The 22429-nt window shown below is 46.0% G+C and overlaps 1 protein-coding gene across 7 annotated transcripts in view; it reads right to left on the bottom strand.

The window, feature by feature from the left end:
* Positions 1–22429, bottom strand: part of NOL4L (nucleolar protein 4 like) — a 414548-nt gene that overhangs the window by 129212 nt on the left and 262907 nt on the right. For all 7 annotated transcript variants that reach the window (XM_086932663.1, XM_086932661.1, XM_086932662.1 and 4 more), the window contains one exon: positions 2058–2187. In XM_086932663.1, coding sequence (XP_086788789.1) covers positions 2058–2187 — 130 coding nt within the window. The remainder of the gene's footprint in view (positions 1–2057; positions 2188–22429) is intronic.

The raw sequence follows: 22429 nt of genomic DNA, 5'->3' as shown, positions 1-22429 counted from the left end.
TAGACTTTTTCTCTGCATTGCCTGTCTTTGTGAATTGAAGATGGACAGCCAGTATCTGTCCCATCTTGATTGTATTGGTACAATTTTTGACACTTAACGGATTCTGGTGACACACCCACACTTTAAAGCACATTGATTGTTCTGGCAAAAATGGAAATTAGAAATGTGTCAAATATAGGTGCCAATGGGAAATATGGGATGAAGGAAAATCATCAGACCCCCTTTCAGACAGATAAATACTTTTAAAAACTACCCCTAATCAGCCCACAATATTGAATTTTATATAGACAAAGCCTGCTCTTTGCATTGTGGTATCAAATATTGTTCATACAGAATAACCAGCATGTTTATTCCTTTGACAAAAATATATGTTGATTGTTAGATGTAAGATGGTCTTTTTTTGGTAATGTGTGCCAGACTTTACTGGAGAATGAAGGGAGAATACGTTCAGGAAAGAAGACAGTTTTACCCAGTAGCGGTAGCGGTATTGGCACAAACCAATAACTATATGTACTCGAAAGCTAAAATAGCATCACATAATAAAAACTGTTGTGAAGGAATGAAGCTAATCATGGCACACTGTTATACTTTCAATGTCCGGTAAAAACATTTAACTCAAAAACGAAATCGGGTAACAGAGCACTACAAATTTAAAATAAACATATCAAATTGTCCCATGGTATCATAAAAAACACATCCACAGAAGGTACTATAACCAGGTCAAACTCATTCAACACAGAAGCCCAGAATAAGAATAAACAAACCAAGACATTTCTAAATCATGTTGATATGAAGATATGGTTAGGCAATTCTACTGTCCTAAGACAAATTCCGAAAGCAGGGATTTGGTGATGGAGACATCCCACTTCGACATTTGTTACTCAGCAGACAGTGATCGGACGGAGTTACTGACCTGCAACTCTGGTTCTCTAGAACTGGCATAACTTATACATCTGCATGCTAGGATCATGCCAGGCTACAAGTTATCCCAACATGAGAATCTAGGAAAGATCCAACGATGGAGAACTAGAAGGGTCATAGAGGAAGCTCTTGCGTGCACATATTCATTACAACAGTCACACCTTCTAGTGCACTCATTTCTGCTGTATCCATACCAATTCAATTCAAAAGTGCTTTATTCGAGTAATTACTCATAAAAGCAAGACATACAAACATATTAAAAAAACAATTAAATATACGATTACTCAGAAGTTACAAAGCACTTACAAATCCATACCAAGACCAGAGGCTTGGGGCGCTGACCGAAGTTTCATCATTTATTTGTCAGTAAGTTCAGTGATAGGACAGAGTTACTGCCTAACCTGTAAGTGCTTAACCTGTAACTGCGGTTCCTAGATTCTGCGTCTTCTATGAATTTACATGTAGGGATGAATTATTCTTCTGTGCCAAGCGATGGCCTAGCACAGGAGTCTCCAACCCTTTCTGTAGTAAGAGCTACTGGTGTACCATGAAAATGATCCTGAGATACAAATACTTTAACAGTTTTAATATTATAGTGGTCACCATGAGCATGCTTACCAGCAGTGATCACCTCAGAGCATCAGGCATGGTTACCAGCAATAATGTAAAAAATGCTTTGTAAATGGGGAATGCTACGTGGGTAATACATAACAGCCCAAGCTGTAATGCCCCTGGCACCAAGTTAATATTAGTAATGTCTCCCCAAACACCAGCTCTTGATTTGAGAAAATGCACACTATTTTGTCTCACATTCACACTTTTCAATTTTGCATACCTGTATTTATTCAACCAAGCAAAAGCTTCCAATTTGTTAGGCTTGGGTGTGCACAGTGGGGGGGGGGGGGTAGGGGGGGGGGGACACGCTACGTGTGGGTAGTTGAAGAGCTACCAGCATGATGCCACTGGATAAGTCATCACAACATGAGAATCTCTAGAAATGCCTAGGATGGGGAACTGGAAGGCCCAGGGCGGAAGCTCTCGCGAGAACACGTCGGTTACAATAGGCACCCCTCCCAAAGCCAGACCAGACAGGCGGGCAGTGTGCAGCAAACAATGGCGGGCCGTGTGCTCATTACCGTCCTCCTGGCTGTGGCGGTTGTGTGGGCTGCGCATTCTCTCGTCGTGGTTGGGGCTGGCACGCTGATCAGCTGATAGCCATGTGCTGTCATTCATATCAAACTCCTCGCTGCTCAATGAAAGTTCATCCTGTAAAAAAAGACAAGCAGGTCAGGGGATTGGGCCCAGCAGCTCCTGGTAGCAGGCGCGCGGCAGGAAGCACAACAAGACCTGAGAGACGGGCGCATTGCCTCGAGAGCTGCCTCCCGAGGCGGCGCTGCGAATAGCTCTCGTGGTATTTTAAAACATCTCTCTCTGGCTCTCTTCCTCTCCCTCCCCCCTCCAACCCGGAGTATCCAAGGAAATAAATGTGCGCTTGTGCCTCGTTCGCCAAGGGCGCCCTCTAAGGAGGCTGCGTGCTTCCGAAAACGAATGGACTGTAAGAACATGGAGAAATGTTTAAGTCGGTCCAAAGAAAGGTATCCTCTTCAACATGGAAATTGGAATATCCTGGAATGGAGCCCCAGAAACAAATACAGGGACTGCCGGGGCAAACTGTCTGCAACTGAGATAGATTCCCCTGGAATGACGTCTCTCTTTGCTTTCCAGTCTGACAGTACTGGCGTGGGAACGTCAGCAGATCTCCTGAGAAAGAGTGGTGTGCGAGCAGTGCACCAGCGGGTCTGGTGAGGAAGAGTGGTGTGGGAGCACCAGCAGGTCTGGCGAGGAAGAGTGATGTGGGAGCGCCAGCAGGTCCAGTGAGGAAGAGTGGTGTGGGAGCCCCAGCAGGTCTGGTGAGGAAGAAGAGTGGTGTGGGAGCCCCAGCAGGTCTGGTGAGGAAGAGTGATGTGGGAGCGCCAGCAGGTCCAGTGAGGAAGAAGAGTGGTGTGGGAGCCCCAGCGGGTCTGGTGAGGAAGACTGGTGTGGGAGCACCAGCAGGTCTGGCGAGGAAGAGTGGTGTGGGAGCACCAGCAGGTCTGGCGAGGAAGAGTGATGTGGGAGCGCCAGCAGGTCCAGTGAGGAAGAGTGGTGTGGGAGCCCCAGCAGGTCTGGTGAGGAAGACTGGTGTGGGAGCACCAGCGGGTCTGGTGAGAAAGAGTGATGTGGGAGCACCAGCGGGTCTGGTGAGGAAGAGTGATGTGGGAGCACCAGCGGGTCTGGCGAGGAAGAGTGAGGTGAAGCACCAGAAGGTCTGGTGAGGAAGAGTGGTGTGAAGCACCAGATTGTCTGGTGATGAAGAGTGGTGTGAAGCACCAGAAGGTCTGGTGATGAAGAGTGGTGTGGGAGCCCCAGCAGGTCTGGTGAGGAAGAGTGATGTGGGAGCACCAGCGGGTCTGGTGAGGAAGAGTGATGTGGGAGCACCAGCGGGTCTGGTGAGGAAGAGTGGTGTGGGAGCACCAGCAGGTCTGGCGAGGAAGAGTGAGGTGAAGCACCAGAAGGTCTGGTGAGGAAGAGTGGTGTGAAGCACCAGCAGGTCTGGTGAGGAAGAGTGGTGTGAAGCACCAGAAGGTCTGGTGAGGAAGAGTGGTGTGAAGCACCAGAAGGTCTGGTGATGAAGAGTGGTGTGGGAGCACCAGCAGGTCCAGTGAGGAAGAGTGGTGTGGGAGCCCCAGCAGGTCTGGTGAGGAAGACTGGTGTGGGAGCACCAGCAGGTCTGTTGGTGAGGTAGAGTGAGGTGAAGCACCAGCAGGTCTGGTGAGGAAGACCGGTGTGGGAGCACCAGCAGATCTGGTGAGGAAGAGTGGTGTAGGAGCACAAGGAGGTCTGGAGAGGAAGAGTGGAGTGGGAGCACCAGCAGGTCTGGTGAGGAAGAGTGGTGTGGGAGCCCCAGCAGGTCTGGTGAGGAAGACTGGTGTTGGAGCACCAGCAGGTCTGGTGATGAGGTAGAGTGAGGTGAAGCACCAGCAGGTCTGGTGAGGAAGACTGGTGAGGGAGAATCAGCAGGTCTGGTGAGGAAGAGTGAGGTGAAGCACCCACAGGTCTGGTGAGGAAGATTGGTGTGAAGCACCAGAAGGTCTGGTGAGGCAGAGTGATGTGAAGCACCAGAAGGTCTAGTGAGTTCGAGTGGTGTAGGGGCACCAGCAGGTCTCACGAGGAAGAGTGGTGTGGGAGGACCAGCAGGTCTGGTGAGGTAGAGTGGTGTGGGAGGACCAGCAGATCTGGTGAGGTAGAGTGGTGTGCGAGCAGTGCGCCAGCAGGTCTGTTGAGGGAGAGTGATGTGAACACCATGAGGTCTGGTGAGAAAGAGTGATGGGAAACACCAGAAGGTCTGGTGAGGCAGAGTGATGTGAAGCACCAGATTGTCTGGTGATGAAGAGTGATGTAAAGCATCGGAAGGTCTGGTGATGAAGAGTGGTGTGGGAGCACCAGCAGTTCTGGTGAGGTAGAGTGGTGTGGGTACATCAGCAGGTCTGGTGAGGTACAGAATGTGGAAGCACCAGCAGGTCTTGTGAGGAACAGTTGTGTGGGAGGTGAGGGCACGGAGTAGGCCCGCCAGCCCAGCAATTTCCACTGCTAACAATAGGACTGTGAAATCCTCACTAATTTGAAATAAACCCTCCTGCCTGGTTGGGCCGCTTACACTTCAACCCATGTGCTGAAATGCCATACTCCTGATGCCCTCCTGTCAATGTTCTCAATGGGCAAGTCACAAATAGCAGCTGCTACAACCTGCTGCCCCTGACATGTAGGCCCCCACTGCCGTCTATAATCTGTGGCCTCATCAACTATGTATCCATAATATCCTGATCACAATTGGGGGCTTAACTTCCTATCAACAGGTAATAAAGACAATGTAGTTCCAAAGAGCATTCACCCTGTTGCATATCTGTGAAGCTATCATGAATTCCTGCTCACTCATTCAAAAGAGTAGACGTTCCTCAACTGCTAACATCTGAATTTAAACCAGGGCAGTCCCCCACTTACCCCGCCGCCAAATGTGTATGCGGCTTTGGCCCTATGAATGTAAAAGTGGGTAAAATCAAGGCACAAGTTCTAAAAAACAGAAGTGGGGGGACTATCCAAGTTAGTCAGTATGAAAGTGACATCATGACGGAGACATTGCATGTGGCATGACAGGAAGTGACATCACAACCTTTGACATCACAAGAAGTGATATCAGATCTTAAGACCTCACATATACATGTAGCAGATCTATCATGAGTACAATTAAACTCATTACGAGATTTTACACATTAAATTTTGCGTCGTGTTGTGCCAAAAAAAGTGGTGCAACGCTGACGCAAAATCTAAGCCTCAACTTATACTTTTTTTTTTAACTCTGACACAAATAAATTGGCAACAAGGGGGTTACTGATTTGAAAACACAGAGCTGTTACTTGCAGTTCAAAAATAAAATCCTTCCAATATAGCACAGTGAGGTATGATGGAGATGTGACTCCTACACATTTTAACACTCAATGTCTTATATAACACATCCTGTACACTGATTTACACAGTGATGTAAACCACTCTGACACCTCCATTGGAATGAGCAGTTCTATAAACGAAATTAAACAAAATACTGGCATTTAAATTGCTATTGAGTAAATACTGGGACAGACAACACATCTGACGTTGTCACTGTGGATGCATATCTCATAAACAGGGATTGAACAAAGTCAACAACATGTCTCTCTTACGTACTTGTGAAGTAAGTAATATGCTGTGTGCCTTTGTTTCTCCTTCACTGCATTTGAATCTAGCTGTTAGGCTCCAGATAGCTCCCAGGCAGGATACTCGAACAAAGGGCGGCCTGATGGACACTTAACTTCGGCATTTGTTGTGGGCCCAGCTGGAATTTAATATAACAAAGCACCCTTGCCCATGCACATTGCTGCTCGAAACAAAAGCAGACAAAGTTGCTTCTCGAAACGAAAGCAGACAAAGTGCAGACGCCGCTCAATGTGTTCTGGGGTTTGAAAATTACACCGAGCAGCAAAGCATATTTCAGTAGGGCCCAACTTCTTGGCAAGGTGGACAGTCTCTACCCAGTGAAAATAGTGGTTGGACACTGTCTAACTGTGTGTACCTCCAACTTGCACCCTGGGTGACACTCCCTTATATATGAACTTTCAAAAGGTAAAACCAGGTTAGTGTAGAGCAGAAGGGGCTTTGGTAGAAGGAACGTCTCTGATTAGGGCTAATCTGGCAGAATGACTGCCTGCAGGCAGTGCTAAGGCCCATGGTACACAGGAGGACCACCAGGAAAACACGGATTGGAGTCAATCTGGGGCAAGGAAACTGGACGAAGAAGGGGCGGAAGTAGTGCAGGACAGCAGACACAAGACTACCACACCGACGCACGGAGATGGATGGGGCCCTGGGACAGGAAGAATGCAGAAAAAAACAACAGCAAGTGGAACTGAGAAGAGCCGGAAGTGAAACAAAGTGAACCACTGAAAAATCACAACCAATCACAAGTGAAAATACAACATGGCCATAGGGGAAGTCACCATCATCGAGTGGAAACCAGGGAACAGCAGATCTTACACTGAGAAGAGAGCTAGGAAAGATACGGGTGAAGTTATAGCAGTAGAAAAGGTGGGAGCTGTGGGGATGACGAACACAGAACACTGCCAAGAGGGTCCAGGAGCCCCCACAAAAAACCCAAAGCAAACCATTTGAAAATGAAAGGAGACAAGAGAGCATGTGTGGCAAGAGACTGGGACAAGGAAAGGTCATGCAGCACAGAAGTGCAGCATTAAAAAACAAGAAAAAAGCACAAGGCAGGCTGGGCAAGAGGATGGGGGCTGTCAATCCATCTGTTGAAGGACAATAAGGGGAAGCCAAGGACAATGGGCAGCCAGCGACCCGTAAAATCAAGAGGTCAGATCAATCGCAGGATGAGGCCACGGCCATGGAAAGAGGGCTACCTTCCTCACTCTCAAGACGGCAGAACTTCATTTTGGGCTAATTTTGGCCTATATTCTTGCATTCGATTGAATTTACAAGAACTGTCTGAAAAACACAGACAGAACAGAGAGATATCCAAAAGTTTTGAAGTCATAGTAATAAGGCATCAGTCTGCAGTCAAACGTGATCCATTTAATCAGGAAGATGAGTCTATAGTCCAATGGACATAGACACCTAGTTTTGAGAGTATAGGGCCATATGTATGAAGCAAATTCGCATTTGCAAAGGCTGGGATGTATGAATGAAAATTCGGTGCAAAATAAGGAATCGCAAAATTTGCGATTCCATATTTTGCTATTGCATTTAAGGAATCGCACATTTTGCGATACCTTAAATGCAATGTATGAAGCTAAAAAAAATTGCTAATTGTCCCTAAGGAATCGCAATTTACCACCAACTTCAAGTTGGTGGTAATGTGCGAATTTCTTGAAAAATGCCAATTTTTGCATTTTTCTAAGTGCCATGTGACGCACATACATGCCCTTAGGGCATGTATGTGCACCACATGTGCACCCATACTTATTTCAGTGGTGCAACAGGGTGTCCTTTGGACACCCCTGCACCCTTGAAATTATTCTCAAATTGCGAATCGCAAATTGAGAATAAATTCCCATTCCTTCCTGTGGGCCAGGAGGCCCATAGAAATGAATGGGAAAGTATTTCTTAATTGCGAATTTGCAATTTGCGAATTCGCAATTAAGGATTATAAAGAAATCGCTAAAAAATTGCGATTTTCTTGATACATACAAATTAGCGATTCTGAAATAGCTATTTCTTATAAATCGCTATTACAGAATCGCTAATTGGTATCTTGATACATATGACCCATACTGATAATAACAATAACTTACTGTTATATACCTAGCGCTCCAAAAGTTTTGTTCTTTCTAAGCGCAGTAAATAACATTAGCCACTGTAAATTAAAGTAATTTTACTCAGTCTATCGACTTAAGGAGGATAAATAGCCTGAGTAAGACCTGCTGGGATATGACACACAGATACAAGCAGCAAACACTTCATTCACTAAGCCATGTTACCCACCGAGTTATCTAACAGGTCAATGAATAGCTAAGTACACTGACAGTAGTTATGGTCAAGGTGTAAGAGAACTTTGTATGAAATTAGTCTCTTTGAAGTTTCTTATCAGACACAGAATCGATAAGTCCTTGTTTTCTTGCCTATCAGCTACCGGTCTATTACCAGTAACATCTAGAAATGGAAAGAGATGATCTGGAACAACTACATAAAGACCTAGGTGCTCTGGTGAACAACCAATGATTTGTGGATCTTTTCTGCTGGACGATTCATCCTCAAACTACAGAGAGTTTAAGAGAAAGTGCTTTTTCAGAAACCTTTGTACAATGGCTGCAACAAGAAATGGCATCCTTTAAACTGCCTCCATGTGCAAAAACTTCCCTCAGACGAACAGAACATATGAAAATGTCTTAAAGACTTTTTTCTTGAATTAGTGGACATTCAGAGACCAGAAAAGGAAGCATGTGAAGGTCGACACAGAGTACCACCATACCACAAAGAAAACAAACCTGTCTGTAACTCATCATTGAAGTCTGAGCCCTGTTGTAAAGATTTTGCAAGTGTGGTAACAGCAACACATATACTATAACGAACAGGTGGCCAGTCCCATAAATGGAGCCTCTAAGGGTAAAAATGATGTAAGTAGATACCATGAGCAAAAGCAGTGCATGACAACAAGATCTAAAGCACAAACTGTCCATAGTCAGTACCTTGTGACATATGACCAGTGTTTTCTAACTTGATATTCCTGGAAGAGGTTCTACCTACAAAAAATAGGACAACTCTTCCGATGCGTTTTCTGGGGCACAATCTCTTCCTCACAGTCCTACACAATCTAGTAGACCAGCCTCGAATGAAGCCTTTATTCAATGGCATGGTGAGTTATGAATATTTCATACTCTTATCCTCAACTATGCCAGGCATGAACCACACCAGCTCTGGTCCTAAAGTGGCACATATCTACCTCTGCTAACCATCGAGTTAAGCAACACTCAAAGGTCTGAATCCTTCGTTGTCACATACATGAGAACATAGATAACTCCAAACTCTACCACATGCAGAGTGTGGGGGGTGCTGTATGTACCATGGTGCTGATGAGATAAACTAGTGGGCAAACTATAGCCAAGGATCAACAAACTCAACAAGCATTTACAATGCAATGGTTTTGCCTTTGTTAAAGTTAGAGCTATTGGCATTGCTCTTGACATTATATTTATTTATGTTTTTTTAACATAAATAAATGGCATTGCCATTTACAATGCCACTAGCTTTATCTCTCGCAAATGACACACACAAACACACACAGAGCCCCCCCACACACACACCCATACAGAGCCCCCCCACACACACCCACACAGCCCCCCACACACACAGCCACACAAAGCTTCCCACACACACAGCTACACAGAGCCCTCCACACACACCCACACAGCACAAGCAGGCAACAGGGGCACACGGAGTGTAGAAACACCGGATATTACGTTCTGGACCCCGAAATTCTTCACTGCTCCTCACTGCAGAACAAAGGACGTACGGTGGTTGGATAGCGCGGTAGCACAGCCCCAGTATTATTACCCCGATCAGGACATGAGACCAATTAAATTCCTAAATTTGCTAAGCTGTGAACACCAAACAACGCTCTGAGCAGGGGTGGGATCCCAAAACTTCATGAACAATGTTTTCTCTCAAAATAATGTACAACCTGCACTGTGAGAAAAGTCATCGACTCTGGGCACAGCAGTCAACAAATTAATAAATATCGCTCTTTTCCACAAACAAAGTAAAGCTGTGCCGCCCAAAGTCAACCAAATCTTCGCAATGCTGAAATAAAGGATAAAAACGAGTACAGTTAACAAATGGAACAGTTAATAACACCAACCTGTCATTAGAGCAGTCAACAAATTAATAAATATCGCTCTTTTCCACAAACAAAGTAAAGCTGTGCCGCCCAAAGTCAACCAAATCTTCGCAATGCTGAAATAAAGGATAAAAACGAGAGGAAGGAAGAAACTGACCAACCAAACTTTGTAGTGTAGAACAGAAAGACTGGAACGGCACATCAGAGGGATCTGGGTTGCCAAAAGATCAACCTAGCAGCCTGGTTCTGTACTAGCTGCAGTCTTCTGGTGAGATACAGTGGTATGCCAAAGTATAGAGAATTGGCACAGTCTAAATGAGAGATCACCATGGCTAAGACAGCCTGTATTAGTGCTTCTCTCGTGAGGAGTCTGCTGATCTTCCGAGACATCAGGTTCTGTTCTAATGTGCTACAGATGTTATTGCAACAAACAGGACCTTACTGTGCTCCCACAGCCTGCCTGCCTCTCACCTGGATGGTAGGAGGCCATCTCTTCCCCCGTGATGAATATGTATTTCACCGCGTACATAAAGTTTGCACCAACAGGGAAAGTAATTTATTTTCTATTAACCTCTGTGTTAAAGGTCCAATTTACTGGGAAGCATGGTCGTCCTTCCCTGTTCGAGGGTGATCGCTGCTTGGAGATTACTCAGTCTACAGATCATTCTCAAAATACATCCATCTTTTGATTCTATGGCAACGGTAACAAGTCATCAGGTTAACGCTTTAAAAAGTCCTTGGCACAGCAAAATGAAGAGTAATTCTCGTTCTCGGCGAGAACAGAACAATTACATCGCTGTGTTTCCGATTTCATTGACCACACACGGGCTTTTTCTGCTCACATCCATTCTGGAAAATGATTTCCTTAAAACGCTGCCCCTCGGTGACGTTGGCAAAATGTATCGGTCTATCACGTCAAAATTCTGCAATAAAGTTGCAGCCTGAATATGATGCATATTGATTTTTAGAATAAAGCTCCTCCCTTCGTAATCTCCAAAGCAGTCTAAGAAGCACTATAAAATGTCGAAAATGAATATTCACTGAAGGTATACTCACAAAGCTTTCCCTTCGTTAAACCAGTTATCAACTGGATTAATTTAACTCGTCAACCTTAGTAACGATATTTTTAACGTTAAGAGAAGTGGGTTACATTTATTAGGAAACTGACGATCATACGGGATGATAAATGTTACATACACCTGCCATACATACCACGTGTGTGTACATATATAAGATATAGATATATGTATGTGTGTGTGTGGGGGGGGGTATATGTGTATATATACAAGAAAATGCACATACATTTATATAAAAAATATAAATACGGTGATATATAGGCATATTTAAACGTGTAGTAAAATATGAGCACAGACATTAATTTCCAGATCGCTTATTAATAGATGATACACCGTTCCCTCCCCTTGTCATGACGATAAGGATTAACAGATGTACAAAGGGCAACAGAATACCAATTTTCACTGAAAGCAATCATTCTATCTGCTGAAGGACAGGGCTGCTCGACTGGAGCCAGGCAGGGTGATTTTCGAAGTTCCCTCCTGCACAGAGAGTGCCCCGGCAGCTACAATCACACACACAAGGTGCCCCTTAACACAACAGAGGAGAGCAGGTCGGCTTACACCCAAAGATGACCCGTTTTTGAAAATTCCACATGAAGGCACACGGCAGAGACGGAGCCACCCGGAATCGAGGCATGCGTCACCTGGGATGTCAAAGCTTTATTTATGGGCCATTACCGGGCACCGAGGTTACATGAAAACAAAATGATGGCCGCGTCAGCAGTACAAATGAGCTTTCTGCAATTTAGTGTTATTGCACGTTTCTGTGCAGTACCAAGGCACAGGCAGCGCGATAAATATTTAAAAATGCCGGAATGTTACCCGGGCTCGATACAGTTACTTAAGCCGCCATTAATCTTCGGTATGTGACCAGCGAGCGCCGGTTCCCAGCTGTAAAACACATCAGCAGAAAGCTGCAGGGGCAATGCGGGCAGCAATAAAAACATTTGAGCAGACTGCAGCCAGCGGTGGGACACAAAGCGGACCCCCTGTATCCCCCCGCAGGGGCTCAAGAGCCTCCGTGGATCTCCCAGGCATCCCGTAACTGGCACACAAAGCCAACACATCAGCAGAAAGCTGCAGGGGCAATGCGGGCAGCAATAAAAATATTCGAGCAGACTGCAGCCAGCGGTGGGACACAAAGCGGACCCCCTGTATCCCCCCGCAGGGGCTCAAGAGCCTCCGTGGATCTCCCAGTCATCCCGTAACCGGCACACAAAGCCCGGCCATGCGGGCGGCCTAGCGCCCCTAAACATAGCCCCGGCAACGAGGAGGAAGACAGGTTGGGGCAGGGGCTCGGAGGGTAGGGGAGGAGGGAAAAAAACAAACAAATAAATCGACTCACCTGCACCCTGCGACGGCGGCACTTCTCGATCGGTCTGGGAGGCGAGCAGCGACAGGCTGGGCAGCCCAGACAGAGCGGCAGGTTGGAGAGGCACTTCTCCGGTCTCCCCGCGGGCGCCGCCATAGTGCTTTCCGTCTTCCTCTCCGGGCTGCGGGGGGCGGGCACTTCCGGCCGGCCGCGCTAGGATTGGCCGGCCGGCCAGTCACGGGGCGGGAAACGGGAAGAAGAGACGCAGTAGTGCCGGCAATGCCGGACCAGACACGGGGGCGTTCCCGGCGTCCCGTGACGTCGGCAAAAGCCAAAGAATGTCGGGAACGCCCCCGTGTCTGGTCCGGCATTGACGGACAGGCCCCTCGTCCAATGGCAAGGCTCCGTTTACGGAGCCAGCCAATCAAGGACGAGGGCCGAACCAAGCCACACTATGCAACTCATCAGGTTTTCGCCTGCGCCGAAAAGATGCGCAGAGCGCATCTTCGGCGAGGCAAAACCTAAAAAGGGTCTTGAAACAGACAAGAATCGAGGGCCTTGGCATAATACTCTACAAGGAGAGGCAAGGGAAAGAGGTACGAAATCAGACACAGTCTAAGGACATGCATTCTATATCCCCGAGGGTAAGCTGAATAAGAGGGTGAAGCCAGTAAGGTAACAAATACGGCAGGGAGAGAAGAGGGAACATATTGGAGACGCAATCTTGATTGTGTGTAGGAAGGCCTGCCATTTTGTCTATTCTTAGCTAAGGGACCCTTAATGAAAAGAAATGAAAACCAGCGAAGTTGGGAATCTGCTGACACACTGCACTGAAGGCTTTAGAGAAAGAACAGGACAAAACACGAGCACACCTGGAAGTTTGTTTAGAAGGGAAAAGACAGAGAAATGCAAGGAAATTACAAGGATAGAAAAGTAACACGAGCACACCTGGAAGTTTGTTTAGAAGGGAAAAGACAGAGAAATGTAAGGACATTATAAGGATAGAAAAGTAAATGAAGCGCCACGGTAGAAGGGCGTGTGAACCGCAAATAACTCTTGTAACACAATCTGACCTTCGTATTGACACCCATTAGTTGTGATATTAAAACACCAGCATCATGACTTTCGGGAAATGCCTGTCCGGGTCTTCCCAGTCGCTGGCATAACCCCTTCGTGGGGGAGACGTGGGTTCCAGGCACAGAATATGGCGTCTTGTGTGCGAGCATTTCAGGTGCTACCTGTGACACTCCTCCGAGGCTCGGCTCTTATCTCTGCAGTTATCGTGAATTACTGCTCACCCATTCCAAAGAGCAGGCAAGTTCCTCAACTGTAAAGAGCTGAAACCAGGGCACTCCCCCCTCTCCAAATGTGCACGTTGGTTGTGTCCAATGAGTGCGCCGCCGAGGGGGAAGAGCGCTGCCCCGCCGGCCCGCTCAGCCAAAGTTCAGAGCCTACCCGTGCGTGACAGACTTTTGCCAAGGCCGGCGTTATGTTTCCATGACTCGTGCAAGCTGCTGTAGTTCCGCGCTTCCCTCCAAACTAAGCGTAGCGGTGGCCCAAATATTAGAGGGTAGAAACCGTAGGATTATTTACTATTCTAACCCCGCAATGCATACACTTGCTCAGTCGAGGCGGGAAAGCATGGAAAGACAGGTAGCTCCAACAGACGGAACTCCTGCGCAGGACCATGGCGTATTCACAAACAGCCTGAGAGGGGTTGGGCAAAGCAGAGGCAAAGAGCTCGGTCTAGCTGGCATCACGCACAAACTCCTCAGGGGAAACCGTTTATTTTTCTCCATTCGGTGTGGCCACTTTCATTATTTGTTATGGAGCGAGGCCGGCTGCAAACACACATACCCGGCTCATACCCCAGGATCTTTCATTGCCTTCACGCTCTCTAACATCAACAGTCAGACTTCCACACTCAGTTTGTAACCTTCATTCATTCGCTCTTAATTGGCCTGTGGCAAAAACCCCTTCATAATAATAATAATCACTTTATTCATTCACAAAACCATTTCATGCTTTGCTCTATGAATGAATAGTAACTTCTATCTTTAAGGAGCCAAACTTATCCAGGTAGACTGGGACAGATTGCAAACCAAAAAGTCCCTTAAAATCCTCAACGCACAGTAGTTACGCGAGAATAATAATACTTTGAATTTGTAGAATGTGTAACACTGCAGAGTCTAAGCGCTGAGAAGGACGCAAAAGCAGTCTGAAGGCGCCCTTATCACCATCCTAGTTCCTGCCAAAGTCTTCAGGCAGGTCTGGTATTTGTTGAGCGGTGGGCACTAGGAGAAGGTGCTAGCAGGTAAAATTAAGTGAGAATGTGACAGACAACCATGGAGCCCAGCGGCTCACGCAGATGAACAATGTATCCCCTACCAGCTAACACTGCTAAAATAAATTTTGGAGCACCAGGAAAAACTGCATTATGCCATTCCTCTCTTTACACTTGCTCAAATGGCTTAGTGTATCATTTGCAGTAATCTGGACCACTCCTGTAGCCATTTCTATATCCAGCCTCTCAGACAGCGCAACTACCTGGTTGCAAACAACATGATGTTAGCTTACCAAGAATTTATTGTGGGTTTAACCACTTGCATGCTGATGATGGCCCTCATCCGTCATGCACTACGGCACTCGTGTGCTGATGAAGGCTGGGGGCCGTTATAAACCCGCCCACTCGCGATTTTGCCGCACTGGAGCAGAATCGCGACAGCATGCAAGGGGTTAAAGCCCACCCATCACTTACTACTGGTTGGCTTATTTGCCACTCTTATCTACTTGCTTCTTATTCGATGGCTTGCTTTGTCCATCTTGTCTTTCTTTCTCCAATGTGTTCCTGTCCCCACCCGCTCCTACGTTACTCAATGCTGTACAACATGAACAAAAGGCATTGGAAAATACAAGACCTATTGGCTTTGCCAATGCTTGTTTTAGATGACACCACAGGGCAGTTTCTTGCTGGCCTTAATGTAATACTGACCCTGCTCAGGTACAGGAGTCGAAATGCCTCAACCCTGTTCCCACCCTCAAGCAACCTGGCCTCATGAAAGTAGGAGATGCCAGACAACCATCCAACAAACAACCAGAAGTCACAAGGAGGGGCTAGATAAGAGTGTGTATTAGCTCAATAAAGAGGTATAAAACAAGAGTTAAACAGTCTTTGCAGGACTTCGCCCACTCTCATACAACTTCAGAAGGGGCAGCAAACATCCTTGCACTACTAGTCCAAGGCATGGTTCTGTATTTTTCACTTCAGAGGTTCTTCATTTATTAAAGCTCAAAGGAAGGAAGCCCTTTGTGTAGGTTAACTTTCTAACCTTTAAACGCTACTGACAGTAGAGGTGTGGAGAGGGCTGTGCTTGTGCAGATTTCACTAGTAAGACCTCAACTAATCAGTTGAAACCCTGCAACAAGGGACAGATGCACCTAACCTGGCTAGGACAAAATCTGCACAAAACACACAATCACCCTGACTGAAGACAGACATACATTTTTAGGTTGAAGCCTAACAGACAGCACAGGTGTCTGGTTTTCTATTGACAAACTGGGGACATTCAGAAAGTTTCCCTGGGAAGGCCTTCCACCCATTTCTTACAATTGACTTTGTGGTATGTAACTCACATTTGCTAGCTTTCTATTTGCTTGCTTTATTTGTTTTAGGCTGTCCAGCTTGAGTTGCCCCTTTCCTTGCCCAAACCCAATTTACTGTATTCTTCCACCAGTGCTGAATTTCTGCAAACAGGCCTTCAAATCTTGTTCTTATCTTGTCACATTAGCTGTTCATTCAAAGGCAGGTGTCAAATGTCGGGCTCTGTTTCCAGGGAGCTTGATGTTTACTTTTCTTTCTCTGATTTCAAAGTGAGAGGATTTATGTGACAATCATGCCGGCTACTCAGGGTGTGCTGCGTGATATTTCTTTTTTTATCACAAAAAAAAAAAAAATATATATATATATATATATATATATATATATATATATATATATATATATATATATATATATATATATATATATATATATATATATATATCTGTAAATGAACTGTGTAGATATTTCATAATATGGAAAGCACAAATGAAGCACATTTTTTGGTAATATTGAGGTGTGAAAGAAACAAATATTTTAATATGATCAAAAAAACATTAATACACTAGGTGATGGCATTTCCATACATTATCATGTGTGCACTGTATACTTTTATCAATAAAACTTTATGTCTGTGCAAATATAATGGTAATTTCAATTGAAGGTGTGTTGTCTGTAATGGCAGTGCACTACCACACCATGCATACTCCACTCTACACCACTCCACATCACTGCACTCTACTCTGCACCACTCCACACTATGCAACTCCACACTGCATTACTGTACTCTACTCTGCACCACTCCACTCTTGGCCACTTCACCCAAAGCCTCTCTTCTCTACAACACCACGCCAATCCACTCTACACACACTTCTCTACTATGCACTACTGCACCCCATGCCAATCCACTCGAAGCCACTCTAATCTGCTTGCACCACTGCATTCTACGCCACTTCACTTCACTTTGAAACATTCAACTCTATGCCACTGCACTCTACACCACCCTATCCCACTCTGCACCATTCAGTTATATGCCACTGCAGTCTACCTTGCGCCACTCCCCTTCACGCTGCTGCATCCTACGCCACTAAACTCTATACCACTTTACTCAAAAGCAATACACTCTATGCCAATTTACTCTGCACCACTGCATTGTATGCCACTATACTCTGCCACACTCTACGCCACTGCACTCTACTCTACGTTTCACTATACTCAGCACCTCTATACGCCACTGCACTCTACCCTTATGCACTCTGCGCCACTCTACTCTACACCACTACAATCTATGAACTTTTACTCTGCAACACTGAACTCTCTGCCAGTTAACTCTACACCACTCTACTCTGTGCCACAGCTTTCCACTCTATAACACTCGACTGCACGCTAAGCCAATGAATTCTATGCCAATACACACTACTCCAATCCAACTACGCCTCTCTACTCCACTCTGCACCACTCTACTCTGCCAGTTCACTCCACATCACTGTACTATGCACCCCTGCACTCTTAGCCACTGCACCACTGTACTCTGCATGTCTGAACTCTGCACGACTCTATGCCAAGGCACTCTACGCCACTGCACTGTACTCTAAACCACTCAACTCCATGCTACTCTACGCCAATGCACGCAATGCCACTACGCTCTATGGCACTCTAATCAATTCTGCCCCACTGCACTCTACACCAGTGCACTCTACGCCACTGGACTCTACACCTCTGTACTTTACCCTCCACCACTCTAAGCCACTTCACTCTACTCAAACCAATCTACTCTACGCTAGTGAACTCTAAGCCACTCTATTCCACTGCAATCTACTGTATGCAACTCTACTCTAACTCACTGAACCCTGCACCAATGGACTCTGCATCACTTTACTCAAAACCAATGCACTCAACGCCAATCTACTCTGCACCACTGCACTTTAGGCCACTTCACTGAAGTCCACTCTACGACATTCCACGATACTCCACTCTATGACGCTCTATTCAATTAAACTCTACTCCATTCTGTGCCACTCCATTCTACAACACTCTACTCCACTCAATGCTATTCCACTCTCCTACACTACTCCACTCTATGGTGCTCCATTCTATGACAATCTACTTTGCTGTACGTCACTCTCTACACCACTTCACAACACCATGTCACTCCACTCTACAACCCTCTCCACTCTGACACACTACACCCTCCACGACGCTCCACAACACTGTATATGACTCCACTCTATGACACTCCACTTCACTCAACACCACTCCACACCATTTCACAACTGTCTACTCCAGACCATAACACTCCACTCCACTCTCTTTTACCCCATTAACTTTTAGCCATGCTGAACAGCAGCCACACTGGTGAACATCGTAGCTACAACATATTGGCAAAGCCAATAGCTCTTGGGCAGGCGTAATCTATTGGCTTTGATAATGCTTGTTCATTCTGCAATTTGCAGACCCATGAATCACAAAACCAAGATGTAGGGAACTTTAGGCACTCTCTCTCTCCCACTATGTCGTTCAGACGCTTTTAAAGCACACAATGCAGCAGTATAAATGGTATAATATGGACACTATTTCACAGATCCCTGTGAAATATGGTTTTCATAACCAAAATGACTGCCCCCCAACCACCATGCAGAACAATGTATGCGGCAATGGGGAAACAAATTATGTGGTACAGTTATCTAAATTATACTTTAAGAAAGACAGATTAGTCAATATTAAATAGCATATTATCTGGCCGTATTATCTTAATCCACTGAGGTAGACACAGCATGTTTAGTTGAGATTGCAAATTATGTGGCAAATTTACTTCCACGTACATAAAAGTCCATAACAATGCAGTAAATGCTCCAGCCATGGATAGCACAGTTGCACTTGCCTTTACAACTATCCATTGTTTTTTCAACAACCTATCCATCAAAGGTAAACAATACTTAACCATTCTAATTCCAATCAGTGCCCATTGTCAGCTGCAGCGTGAACAGAACAGCTTAAATAATCACCGATTTTCTTAACAAAACAAAGGGTGTTTTCCTAAAATTCTAGGGTCATAACAAGATAATAAAGTATTACTCTATTCTTTTTACTGTAAACTGACAAACAGTGGAAGATCCGTTGCAGATAAAATTCCGTAGACGAATTCTTTCCCTACAGGTTCAACACCCCAAAGTGGAAGTTAGGAGCACAGCTGCCACATACAATGCAGGTTTTGCACCTCCTTCCCTCTGCAGGCAACGCTTGGCCTGTTGTTAAAAAAAATACCTGTCCTGAAAGCCACATCTCTCAAACACGCCACTCCCTTTACTTGGTTACATCACCTTGGGACCCAGCTGCGCAGCGCTATCTGTGGGATCAAGAGCAGCGCGCGCCTCCGAAGGAGACTTCAGCCCTTCCGGCTGCGCGCTCTGTGGCAGGGAGAGAATCAATACCGGCCGGCCCCACCCTGCGGGCTGATATGGCTTTCAGGAAAGGTCCCTGCCTTTGTTTGGCAAGCAGGTAACCGGAGATGGCTAGGGAACCTCTGCCAAGAACATGTTTCTGGGACATCGATTTTCTCAGGGGAGATCTGGCAGGTGGGCCTGCAAACCCCTACAATCCACTTCCGGTTTGGAGCCCTGTCCCCAGACCCACGTGCCCCAACCCTTATAAATCCCAGCCCTGCGAGAATCTTCCTGAGTCATTGTTATTCCTCGCTTCCTAAATCTGTTCAGACCCCTAGCCTATATTCATACAGTATACAGCAAAGGTGAGCGAGGGAGCGATCCATCCCCGATCTGCATGACATCAACATAAAATAAATCTACCTACAATATGCCTAAATGAAAATAATGTATACATATTTTTTTTATATCGCACTCGGACCCGAGGGTACGTAAGAGTTGAAGCAATAGATGTGGAACACAATTCGAAGCATTTAGTTTGACAATTTTAATTCAAAGAACAGTCACTTAAATTGCATTCTGTCTGAAATTAAAACGTTAAGCCAGATGTACAAACATTTTTAGCTGTTGCAAACACTCCAATTTGCAAACTTGGAGTGTTTACGACCCCCAAAAAGTCATTTCCAATGGACCAAATCCATTTTAGGAGTTGGTTACGTTTTGAGGACTCCTGAAATGGGTTTCTCAATGGATACCATAACGCAATTTGGAAGTGTGTTTTGGGCGTCCCTTCCAAATTGTGGAAATAAATATCGATGTATCAATGGTTTGCAAACTGATTTCTGGCTGCAAGCCATTGAAAAGTTACTGACTTCCAAGTTGGAGTAGTAACTCATTCGCAAAAGGGAAGGGGTCCACTTTGGACCCATACCCCATTGGCCCTCTTCCCCTATGGAAACTGAGGTGGCTGCTTCAGGGGGAGTTGTCAGAGGTCCAGAGGACCACTGCAAATCTCAGTGAAACTTTCCAAAAGTCAAACTTTTTAGGTCTCGGCTAGCGTAGGCTGCGCACATGCGCAGTCTCGCTGGTGAGATTTAATGACTTTGAGTCGCGAAGTTAAGCCCCGCCCCACTTCTCCATTGGCTGGCCTCCTAAACGGTGGCCAGCCATTGGAGAAGAGGTCCCAGTGACGTTCTTCTTTGGATCTAAGCCCCGTCCTTTTTGGATTGGGGGGCGTGTTTTTGACTTTCTTTCTACCTAGTAACGTTGTCAGTCAAAAACATGCCCCCCAGTCTGAAAAGTACTGGGCTAAGGCTCTGGGTATAGCTCCTCCCGTACACAGCACACCACTAACTCCTCGTTTGTTCTCCTTCGCCTCCCAGGCCTCGCCTCCTCCTGTATCAGCGCGGAGGGTGAAGCCATAATTTTCCAAGCCCTCCCCCACCACATGCCCTCCTCCCGCACACAGCACACCAGTAACTCCTCGTCCCCCATCTTACCTCAGCCAGCGCCTGCACGAGGGGAGCCCGCGGGGGAGCAGGCTCGGAATTAGAGCAGAGGGGGAGCGGCGCCAGGCCCGAGACTAGATCCCGGTGCTGTGGAGGGGGAGAAGGCCCAGGGCCCGCACGGAGGGAGGTAGTAGTGTGTTATATACTACACGACTTGGAAGGGAGGGGCTTAAGTGCCATCTTGGTCAGTGTTCTAGTGTTTATGGAAGCTGGCCTTAAAATCATAACTGCTGCAATTCCACATCACTGCTATTAGTTTTTAAATAGTTTATACTCTATGGGAGAGTGCATGTCAGCGCCACCCCAGATACTGTTTGTTTTAATGTCACCGCTTTTAGTTGCTTTTTTCCACTTTTGAGGGTTTTCTAAAGGGAGCATTAGGATAGGTTAGGTGAAAACTCTGTTATGTTCACTAGAGTAGGGTTAGTGTTAAGAGGTGAAGTGGAAAGGTGTAGTGTCTAAAGACCGTCTGATACAGTCCACTTGCACTGTCATGCTTTCTTTTGCTCATTTTGGCATACCACCTGCTTTTTTATCTTTGTGAAACTTGTCTAATGACTCCTATAAGGTTTGCACCAATTTGTATCTTTGTTTGGTCCCATTACCGAATTCCTTATGCTTCTGTAGGGGGCTACTCCAAAATGAGCAAATTCATAGTTAAGGATGGTTACATCCCCGGGGGTAAAGCCAATCCATCACTCATAACTGGAAGCCATTTCTTCCTCACCCCTTAGAGCTTGTAGATGTCACTGTAATCTATGTAGAGAATCAACATTACGACAGCCAAGATGGTGGCTCCTAGTGCTAAAAAGAAAGCTGGGTTTCCTATCGCCCCCCCTCCCCCCTTTAACATCCTTGCCGTAGCGCACACACAAGACTGTTCTCCAGAGATGCGGTTTTGGTTTCAGACTTGGAATCCACTTTGACCTAAACTAGTCAACTTTTATTTAGAGATGGGAAAACATGCTCTGGATGGGTTTCCTGTATGGTTTTGAAGAGCACGCTCTACCGGCTTGCTGCCAAGGTAAACTTCTGTTGCACTCGGCACTTTACGCATAACTGCTGCAATTCCACATCGCTGCTATTAGTTTTTAAATAGTTTATACTCTAAGGGAGATAGCATGTCAGCGCGACCCCAGATACTGTTTGTTTTAATGTCGCTGCTTTTAATAGCTTTTTTGCACTTTTGAGGGTTTTCTAAAGGGAGTGAAAAACCTGTCGGAGTGTTGTGTTATATATTACACGACTTGGAAGGGAGGGGCTTAAGCGCCATCTTGGTCAGTGCACTAGTGTTCTTTTTTGCGATATTCACTTCCCAAATAATGCACTCGAATCCCCACGCTAATTCTTCGACACAATACAATGGAAGTAACCTGCAGTCAACTTTCTGCAACATTACGACAGCCAAGATGGTGGCTCCTAGTGCGAAAAAAAAAGCTGGGTTTCCTACCGCCCCTCCCCCTTTTTAACATCTTTGCTGTAGCGCACACATGAGACTGTTCTCCAGAGATGCGGTTTTGGTTTCAGATTTTGAATCCACTTCGACCTAAACTAGCCGACTTTTATTTAGAGATGGCAAAACATGTTCTGGATGGGTTTTGAAGAGCACGCTCACCTGCATCGAGCTCCCTGTGTCAAACTGAAAGCTCTACCGGCTTGCTGCCAAGGTAAACTTCTGTTGCACTCGGCTATTTACGCGTAACTGCTG

This window comes from Lissotriton vulgaris, chromosome 7, assembly GCF_964263255.1.
Source record: "Lissotriton vulgaris chromosome 7, aLisVul1.2, whole genome shotgun sequence".
NCBI classification, from domain to species: Eukaryota; Metazoa; Chordata; class Amphibia; order Caudata; family Salamandridae; genus Lissotriton; species Lissotriton vulgaris.
The sequence above is the reverse complement of the archived record's forward strand: the minus strand, read 5'-3'. Positions and strand labels throughout refer to the sequence as shown.